Source organism: Sceloporus occidentalis, unplaced genomic scaffold, assembly GCF_023333645.1.
Source record: "Sceloporus occidentalis isolate IW3139 unplaced genomic scaffold, rSceOcc1.0.p SCAF_107, whole genome shotgun sequence".
In the NCBI taxonomy this organism is placed as follows: domain Eukaryota; kingdom Metazoa; phylum Chordata; class Lepidosauria; order Squamata; family Phrynosomatidae; genus Sceloporus; species Sceloporus occidentalis.
In genome coordinates, this window is record NW_028317087.1 from 486,064 (window position 1) to 496,978 (window position 10,915).

Below are 10,915 nucleotides of genomic sequence, written 5' to 3' on the forward strand. Positions count from 1 at the left end.
GTGCTTAGAAGAGGAGCTTAAATCGTTGGTCTTTTAACAACCGTTCCAGTTGACAAATGTGTTCTAGATACACACGAAGTCCCTACAAGTACCATGTGGTTTGGCAAGGCAAACAAGTCACTGTCTTGCTGTCCAATTCAAATAAGTGGTTTCCAACTTTAAAAATGAGAAATTCCAGGACTTCACAGTCTTCCGTTTTAAATCCATGGCTTGGTCTCTAAAATGTTTTGTATCAATTCACAGGAAACTGTCTTCCACCAAATCTGATGTATCGATCCCAATTTCATCCATCATTTCAATGTCTTCAATGGTCTCATCCTCGCGTTTAATAAATGTGGAACTGCTGGAACCAGTCTCAATTGCACTCTCATCGGAGGTTTGTGAACTAGAACGTAAATAAGGTACAATTATTTTTTGCCCTTTATAATTCTATCAGTATTCTTCTATTCATTGCAATTAGGAAATCCATTTGTCAGGATCTGGACCTTACAAAAACCGGTATATCCTTATTTTACATTATATAAAAGTTTATTATATTTTAAATATCTATTATGTCTACCACCCTCATACTGTTCCCAAGACCCAGCTTCTATTATTATTATATTATTATATTTTTTAAAAGGTACATAGCCATGGAACTACTGGTCAAGGTATGACGCCTTCCTTATTCACTTGAGTGTTTTCAGCAAATCCCATTATATATAATCTGGAGATCCCTTTGCTTACCTGTGTCTGTTTCTTTTCCCTGATTCATCTTCAGACACGGGGTCGATGTCAGGCAGGGGAATGATGTAGCCGCTGTCAGCACTGAGCCTCTGTTCATCAAACCCGCTTTCCCTGTCCTTCATTTTGCTTTCATTTTTGTAAGTCACCCCAATGTACGAATTGTCACTGTCGCATCTCATACGGGTTACGGCTGGATGGTCGCTTTTAAGGAAATCGTGAAGAATCGTTTCGTAGCACTGTGTGAATAAAGACAAGGCGCAGTTATATTAAGTTTCAGAGGCTGTGTGAACAATTGTATAAGTATACTGTCATCCTTTGTATTGGACTAACATCTAGTACATTTGATCCATGCATTTATATTATGGTGCTGTCTGGTAACCTAAAATTTAAAGAGAAGTACATGGCTTAAAATTAGAAGTATTTCAGTACCTTTTTATATTCTGCGGGAAGAAGGCTTTCCACTATTTCACTTAAGTGGCCAAATGAAGGTCTTTTTTCTGGTTCACTGTTCCAGCATTTTACCATGATGTCATACCTGTAAATAAAAGATAAAAAGGCATTATTTAAGAGATATTGGAATTAAGATTGGTCCTGCCACTTTAAGGGAAAAAGCTATCACAGCTCGGACGGGATCTGCAACACTAAACAATAAAGCTGCGTGGGTTTGCAACACACATATACCTTAATGTGTTGCTTCCATGCACTCCTTGTCCCCAAAACACATATGTACTTACACTTCATGGGTGGCATGGTCAGGCTTTGCCATTCTGTAACCACTTTTTATCTTGTTGTAGAAGGTGGAATCCACGATCATGCCTGGGTATGGTGTACCTCCTGAAAGCAGAATGGGAAATATGCCGTTTACACGCTATTTGGTACACCAGAGCTAATTCACAATGGGATTAAAATTTTACTATATACATTTCACTTTTTGTTAATGTATCTTTTTTTTCTGTAAAATAATTAGGATTTACCACTTTTGAAATTAAATTATTAATCCCACACCATTCATATACATACCAAGAGAAAATATCTCCCAAAGCAAGATGCCAAATGACCAGACATCACTCAAAGTTGTGTAGAGATTATCGAAGATGCTTTCTGGTGCCATCCACTTCACTGGAAGGAATGTCTGTAGAAAAAAGATGTGCATATTTTGTGTATTGTTTGAAAAACCTTAACGTAAATTATAACATTGTGACATATACACCAGAGCGAGCCCTCCCATGTACCATGGATATTTTTACTTTGTTGCGGCTTACTTAAGGTTTCAGAGGAGTTCAAGCGTGGACTACCTTTGGTTTAACGAGTATTTGTATCTCATTTATATGTTGATATGTGATTGCAGATATAACCACATTTACTAATTATTACTAATGATAACCAAATATATATTTTGATAATAACAATGCATCAATAAGCAATGATACATGGACAAAAAGCCACAGTGGACAGCATCAGTGGATGTAAAACTTGCATTGATGACTAAAACAAAATTATATGCAGTAGAACTATGTTGGTAAAAGAATACCCTCTGGAAGTAGAGGCTTTGGGCGCGGTGGAAGATCTTCTGAGATCAGATGGTAATTTATGGTTAAAGTGCTAGATAAATACTACGTGGTGTTCTTTGCACTGTACATATAACAAGCTTCCCTGCATTCACATGATTGCTGTGGTCTAACTAATTATAATATGCCCATCTTCATATATTATATGGCTGTAGAAGAAAGTAGTTACTTACGCTGCCCTTTGAAACATAATTGGAGTCATGCATGATGTCTCTCGCCAGGCCAAAGTCGCAGATCTTCACGATTTTTCCATGTGCCAGTAAGACATTTCGAGCTGCCAGGTCGCGGTGCACACACTATATGGAGATATGAAAGAAAGTGAGTTGCAGATCTTCCCAAGACACTTGTTGGGTACACTAGGAAGGAAAACGATGTTTGGGGTTTCACTTACATTCTTATTTGCTAAGAATTCCATTCCTCGGGAGACCTGGTAAGTAAAACTCAGCAAATCCAGGAGCGTTAGACCTTCAAATCCATCATCTGACAAAATGTTTTTCACTTCTGATGTCATAAAAAAAAAGAAAATATGTCACAAATAAATAAATAAATATCCTCACCCAACGCAACAATATGGAATGACAATGTTCCAAACATTGCGCAGGTACAACTTAGAAAACTATCACCATTCTGATCAAGCAACTAGTGTGGAGAGATTTACTTTGTTGCATTCACAAAACATAAACCTACAGCTGTGCAAGAAAGGAAAAAGGCAGAAAAAAAACTTTCTCCCTCTGAAGCTTTCTCTAGTTCTCAGGACAAACCCTTGAACAGGTGTCTGCATGAATAAAAATGAACTCGGTATTTACCGGACATGGGCTTCTTCTTGTAAGATGCAGGGCGATCGTACAAAGATCTCTGGATGTCAGAATACTTTGAGGCTTCCTTCATTTCGAGCATTGGGACGTACTGCGTGTTATCAGCTTGTTTCATGTCCATATAGTCACCATTGTTCTCAAAGGATAAAATGACATAGCTAGAACACAAAATAATGTGCACACAATTAGAAACGATTCACATATTATTATTATTATCTTTTATTTATACAGCGCCAACAGTTTACGCAGCTTGTCTTACAATCCATACATCCAAAGGGTATGACAAGACAAGAATTGACAGACTAAGACAAACCGATACGTTAGGTGGAGAAAAGCCGGCTCTTGAGGTATAATTTGTACATAAAATTTAAAACAATATACTACTTCCGCAAACTAGTGACAAACAAATGTACAATATGATTCCTTACATGGATTTATAGTGATTTCGTTTGAAGCACTGATTACCATTAATCGATCGTTTAACATCATTCAATTGTCTTTTAGATGTGCCTTTTCTTGATATTTTTGTTATAATTATGTGAATTTAGAATCCCTGTTATTTTAACCATATGATGATAGTAGGGTATCACTTCAATAACAAGTAATCATTTGTGATGGTTACCAGCATGCCGTCCACTCATTTCAGTCTATTTTGGATTGTAAAAGATATGCTAGATTGCAGAAGTGGAGAAGCCAAAACATTTAGAGGCAGAGCCACTGCTCTCCAAGTGAAACCAAAAAAAGCTGAATTTGGTTTAATGCCGCGCTCTGTGTTTTGTCCTTTAAAAATTGTCTAGTAAATTAGAAAGTCATTTTGGTCATCAAATCAAAAATGTAACTTGAAAATACAAATATAATAAAACTTCAATATAATATGAGGTCTATTAATAATATTTTTTTGTTACCTTCTTGTGCTCTCATCAGCTGGGTTCAACCCAAAGATATCCAGATCCTTCTTTGGCTTCTCTGGGTGCCGAGTCTGAAAGTTGTCTCTGTTCTTATGAAGGTAATTTACAAGGTCTCCATAGAAGCAATATTCCGTAATAATGTAAATTGGTCCTTGTAAATCAGATTAAAAAAATGTTAATTTAACTAATGGTGGCAATCCATACATGTAGAAATTGTAAGGCAGACCGAAACCAATTAGCCCATCTAGCCCCTTTATTATGAAGCATTTTACTTTATTCTTCTATGTAAAGTTAGACACGTAAATATTTTATATTCATTGTGTTAACGTGCACTATTCCACAAGTCCTCAACTGCAACCCTTCCAATATATCCTTGGTAGTATTCGTGCAGGTAAAGGTCAATAGAAACACCTCGTTACCTATCAATGCCCAGTTTGCCTTGGAGCTAGGGTTGAGCAATATGTTGCCTTAACCTTCTACCCAATAACATTTAATAAGATTATCTTTCTTTTCTAGTGTTTACTACATATTTTTATTTTATTTATTGAATAATGTATAGATTTGATGAGTTCCATACATTTGTAGGCTGTATATTAGGAAACAGAAGTTAATTATGCTAGTTGCCTATGGCAGTCATAAAGGTACATAACATTTCTTACATTGGTGAAACATGTGGGGTAACTAAGTGAGCTTCAATAACTAAAAAGCTTTAATTGCCCAGTAAACCATTGGAATGCTCCCCTGAGATGTGCCATCGGTTGGATCACGTTAAATGTTTTGTTTACCTGATTTGGTACATGCTCCCAGTAAGTTCACTATGTTGAGGTGAGCTCCAAGATGGGTCATTATCTTCAGTTCTGACATCAGTGCTTGCTTTTCACTCGATCTAGCGGTGGCTGTCAAGTAGAATGGTTAAACTTATTAAAATGATTATAACATGAAGCCTTACACATCACATATCTTCAAATACATTCAACAGTTGTGTTTAATGAATGTGTGTTATTAATCAATGTTATCTATCTATATTAAACGTGTGTAATTTTTTCACATATCAAACACATTTTGATCTAAATACTGTATGTTTGCAAAGGTGTTAGTTTTTATGATAAAACTGAGTTGAAATCATAGAGTTTATTACAATTAAGGGTCACTTACGTTTAAGCATTTTTACAGCTACTTTCATCACAGGCTGGGAACGACTTAATCCATAAGCAGTGCCCTCCACTACTTTTCCAAAGGCACCAGATCCGAGGATTCGTCCTGCATATTAAAATATACACTTTAGATATCTTTGTTTCATAATAATCAGAGCAGAATATAATCAAACAAATAACAAAAGCATACAGCAATAAAATGTAACAGTATTCAAGCTTCACACAAAATGTAGATGAGCTTCTTTTCTATTACACTTATTCCAAACCTGGAAGAGAACCCTCGGAGATCTAATTATTATGATTATTTTAGTATGGGTTTTTTTCTGTGTATTACTCTTTGAATATTCTCTATTATTTTTTTCTTACCAAGAACAAGTCCATCTCTTTGAAACTCCCATCGGGAATCGTAAGGCAGTTGCATTGGATCTACATAGATATACTCGTGGCCATCGGGGCTGATGGACTCAATGACTCGCCATCTTATTTCATATCTTGGTTTCTAGAAAAAGGCGGGCAGGAATGAAACTGCTTCTCTAGAATTAGTGAAAGAAAACAAGAGTACATCTCGGATGTAATATAATACCTGTTTCCATATGATGACAAGAACTATGAGGGATATGATGACAATGACAAGCAAAACCAGCACAGCAGCTGCCACTGTTAGCTCGGATCGAAGGGCTGAAAAAGCACGAAAACATTTCTATTAGATAAGAAAAAACAAAACATTGCATATCGTAATATTAAGCCATGTAATGGTTACAATTTACAAATTTTTAATAAATCAACGTTAAAGTTGTCCTGCAAAACTGTGATTATTGGTAAATTACAAATTATTTGATTAAGGGTATTAATTTGTTGTACTCACTGGGTGCCACCAGCTTCAGTTCTCTTGTGTCAACTTTAAGGTAATTCTTTGCAACACATCGGATTGCCAGTATCTCTTCCACTTTCTTAAAGGTCACCTTGCTTTCCATCAAATTCTCCTCAATCTGATGAGTCTCCATGGTGATCTCTGAGCCGTTGATTGCCAGGATGGACCATGACGTGTCATTATTACATCTGGGAAGAACATTACAGTCACTATCCATACCACAGGCTACTATAAAACGTAAATTGGGCAATGGGCGGTAAGTCAGGCGTTCTGTTTATTATATGTATTTTCTCACCTTTTTATGTCCTTGCAAACTAACCATTCCATATCTGGAACAGGAATGCCTTTAGCCCGACAGCTGACTGTTTGCTGACCGGAAGAACCATTGTGGTCATCAACCAACTGTGATATCAAAGCAGGCACTGCAAAGAAAAAAAAAAATAATATATATATATATATATATATGTTATAGTGGCAGTGAACCATTTAAGACCATCAAAGTAAGGAATCAAGACCATTTCAATTTAAAATACTCAAGGTATGTGCTGTTTTTCCTTTCATTACAGTTACTGTATTATATATGACTGTTCATATTGACTTTTATTTTCACGAAAATTGGTACCGATATCTCCTAAATATTCTTTATCGATGAAAACCTGAATTAGTTAATGTTAAGACTTTGGTTCATGTAAGACCAAATGTACCCTCTATTTACCATTAATTTGCAACTCAAAAGAGAAATGTTTCGTTTCAGCTTCATTTTGGGCTACAAGAGTATATATTCCGCTGTCCTCCTCCTTGGCACGTATGAGTTTCAAATTACTTTGGTACCTGCAACAAACAATGGTCACGTTTAGAAATACGAAACAAAGGTCATTCGTTCAGTTTTTCATTTCTGCACTAATCCTAAACTTACTGCCCGCCCCCCCAATTTAAACCAACTTTCTCTAAATCTCTCCGTGTTCTACAAGCCGCACATAAAATTATATGTTAAAGTAAAAAAAAATAAAAAATTAATGGCTCAAGCATTTGCACGTCTTGCCGCATGTTGCTGTTTGAGTCTGGCTGTATTAAGCATCGTTATACTGCGGGACTGGAAAAAAGAATAGAACAGAACTAATGGACTTACCTGGCTTCCTGGATTCTGACAGTGCCAGTGGTGATCTCCGTCAGATTGTCACTGAGAGTCATGTTGTCTTTTAACCAGTAGATTTTTGGCGCTGGGTATGCGTGCAAGCCAACAGAAAAGGTTTTCACTTCATGAAGATTGGCAAATTCCAGCGAGTTAACTTTGGGATCTAGTTTGACGAATCCTTTTTCTAAAAATCATGAGAAAAAAACACAAATGAGAACACTTCAATGGATGGCCATCCTGAAACATTCTGAGACAGAACTTCAGACCCTCTGAGCTCAGACGTATGGCCTCTTTACCTGAAATAAGCGTTCATCTTATACCGAATGATGTTTCTTTAATTTTAGACCCATATGCCAAATATTACCGCTGACACTCTGAGAGAGCCACCGGGTCCTGGTGTCCGGTGTTTAATATTTACTTCCAAATTCTCAGAGAGAGTACAGTAATATAACAAAAACATTAATTGAGTCACTCTTACCATGCACCGTTATGATGACATTCTTTACTTCTTCGGTATCCAGAGTTGCGTGAAGAACCGCGCACGCATATTCCCCAGAATCCTTTACCGTAACGTTGGGTATGGTCAGTGTGTATTCCAGTCTCAAGCGTGGCACCTTGTTTTCTTTAACCTTCACACTTCCTGCTCCTCTCTGTAATTAATAAGAGCGCTGAACATTAACAACTGGTCAGCCATCGATTTTTAATGTATGCATTTACAAATTATATAGGTTCTGCTTTATAGCACAAACAATGCACCTGTTAGGTTACAACGAAGCCATTACAGTAAATGATAAGAAAAAATGTTTTCATTAGTGTAGGTTATAAATAATGGGTGTCTTTTCAGAAACAAAATAAATGGGGGGGGGGTAATTCTAGGTGCAAAATACAGAATATGGAGAACCAAACAGCTTACTATCTAGTATGAGATAGAAAAGAAAACAAGTTTGGTAATTGCTTTGCACTGAAGGTACATGGAGCAGAATGCCAAGAGATGCTTTTTTAGTATTATTTAGTGAAAAGCATGTCTTATAGAGACAGCAGATGCTTTAATGCTGTGCCCCTATTTACCTGTTGGCCGGGGTATGTCCATTGTAAGTCAACCACCTCGTTTTCAAGCACAATGCAGGAAACAGTGATTGTTTCACCAGATTTAAACACAGTTTTTGGAGCTTCCATCTCTACACTTATGTCTTGTGTTGCTAAAAGAGAATTAGGAAAATCAGTACAGGTTTTTGCAAAGTTGATCAATCAATGCGATAACTAGATTAAGAAAACAAACATATAATAGCAAAAGATTCAAACTATTGGCCCTTTTAGTACACAGAATTTAAAACGTAAGTATTTTACTTGTTTCAGCAAAGATGGGACAACCCAAGCATTGTTGGATTCCTTGACTGTGTCATTTTTTTATTGGTTTCACTGGAAGGCTATTTCTGTTATCCACTCTTTCGCTAACGCTGTGCCGTTGTCCTCTTTCCTCACTATATAGAAATAAATGCACGGCAGAATGAAAGAATGAGCTTTATCTCAGGGCCCTTCGCTTGATAGCTATCTCACTGCCTAAATATTTTTAATGTGTCTACATGCCGCTATATCTGTTTAAAAGATCACTAATCCCTTGTTATGGGAAAGCAAGTTCTAAAAAGTGCAAAAACAGAAGTTTTAAAATGAACAGTGCATGTAATCATTCTGTTTGGATCATACAATCTAAACATGTTACAGACATTTGGTGGGAGAACTTTTGGTTAATAGCTTATAGTTTAGGTCTATATAATTATATGTTTAATGATGATAATCCCAATTCCATTTATCTCAAACATTTTTAATTAAGCCATAGCTTATAGTTCTCTTATTCTAACACTTCCAGTGTTATCACAAGATAAAGGCTGCTGGTTGATGGATTGCACATATTACAAAGTTGTACCCAATGTATATTGAGTTGGGTTTTTGCTTTTGAGTATTACCTTTCCATGTTTGCACAATGAAGGGCTCTGTTTTAAAGACCACGCCATTGACCACGGTTTCACAGACGTAGGAGCCGGATGCAAAGTTACTAAAAAAACCTTGCTTGCTGTCGTAAAAGGCATTGACTGTCTTGGCGGCTTCCACGTGCTTTAATGTCACCTGGCTTGCGGGATTGGTGGTACGGCATGGGATTGTGGACATTTCCTCTTCTTCTACCACAATGATGTGCTCGAGCATCATGGAGGGGACAAACGCCACTGTAGGATCTGTACAAAGACAATCAACATTACTGTCAAAGAAGCTTATTATAGATAAAGACATAAATAATTTCGATGGGTTTATAAAAAAAACTGTGTTTCAGCTGTACTTTCGAGTACATAGTGATTACCACTAACAATATCTTTATATTCGCGTCCCACAGTATTTGGTGTCATTGGAATGACAGGTATCTACCCAGTTCAATCCAGAATAAGGTGGACAGATCTCCTTACAAATGTCTTTGCTTAAATAGGATGGATACACGTGGAGACAGGGGGTAGTTTTAATCATTCGGCAGTGTTATACAAAGGTGTGGATAGAGCAGCGCTAAACACACCTGGAACATAGACGTATATATCTGTGCCTTCAATGTCATTCTCCTCCGTCTGAGTGTGGTTATGGTAGCAGGTATACAGGCCTGTGTGATAGACAGAGGCATTGTGGACTTCCAGTACAGACATAAACAGGCCACTGTTGTTTTCTTCACTGCGGATTTCTATGTTGTCGATGTCGTCGTCAAGTTCCGGGTAGTGCCAGCTCAGCTCGCTTTCTCCAGTGCATTTCAGGCTGAAGGAAGTGTGCAGCGCCACCACGATGTCCTCCTTTTCAGGAAATATCGAGGGTAAGGGGTGTTCGCCATGAATAATCCATGGACCTGAAAAGCAGAAAAGTTCAAGACTTGATAAGTGGAATTTATACCATACACAATATGCAGAGAACATTGTCTATCGTAAATCATAGGTGGTGTGGAATATACACTTCATGACAACATAAAACATTTTCGACACTAAAATCCACTGGTGAGGTGCTATTCTATGAATTACTACTACTTTTAAAAGATGCTTTTCAGTAGTAAGTTTGCCAACTAGCAAAACACAAAATGATTGATTTGGTAGATGGGTCACATTAGTAATATCCTGTATCGATATCTTTATCTGGATGTAAAATTGATTGACACAAAAAAAACTTACCAATAAATAAGAGACATCCCAAAATTAGGGACATCCTTGTGGCATGCCCCATGGTTGCCGAAAACTGTAATAAAACAAAATTAATATTATATTATATTATTAATATGTATATTACATTATGTGATATTTAGCAAATAGCCACAACAAACAAATTATACCATTTACTATTTGACATTTTTTAATGCAATAATAGAGTTTCTATATTGTGTATAATATAAAACGGTCTTTAGTTAGTATATAGAACAATTTATGTCTAATACATCTACAGTTTTGCTTCAGCAAGTATTTGTTAAAATATCATATTTTTTTTCTTTCTATATTAAAGAGATAAAATATAAATGAACAAAACAATAATAAAAGAAGAGCTGTCATATCTGAGATGAAAACACTGAATCCAGCAAAATCTATATATTTTGTTATTTTTTTCCCAGCGCAATCAGTCGTGAAAATTGTAGCTATGGCTTGTCATGAAAATGTTCCATAATGTCCCAGGACCCCTCAGTTGAGATGGTCGTTGGAATCCAAACACGAGCCCAGACAGGAG

At 36.6% G+C, this 10,915-nt stretch overlaps 1 protein-coding gene across 1 annotated transcript; it reads right to left on the minus strand.

The window, feature by feature from the left end:
* Positions 1 to 237: 237 nt before the first annotated feature.
* LOC149283233 (platelet-derived growth factor receptor alpha-like) lies at positions 238 to 10,423 on the minus strand. The gene is made up of 22 exons (XM_089497768.1): positions 10,372 to 10,423; positions 9,738 to 10,055; positions 9,142 to 9,408; positions 8,246 to 8,376; positions 7,656 to 7,827; positions 7,172 to 7,361; positions 6,758 to 6,873; positions 6,338 to 6,464; positions 6,037 to 6,230; positions 5,755 to 5,849; positions 5,538 to 5,670; positions 5,173 to 5,277; positions 4,803 to 4,913; positions 4,015 to 4,168; positions 3,101 to 3,267; positions 2,686 to 2,795; positions 2,468 to 2,590; positions 1,747 to 1,858; positions 1,461 to 1,560; positions 1,156 to 1,261; positions 727 to 962; positions 238 to 385 (listed from the first exon to the last, which is right to left on the minus strand). Exons 1-22 carry the CDS (start codon positions 10,421 to 10,423, stop codon positions 238 to 240), a joined length of 3,267 nt encoding a protein of 1,088 aa, XP_089353894.1.
* Between the last annotated feature and the right edge of the window lie 492 nt (positions 10,424 to 10,915).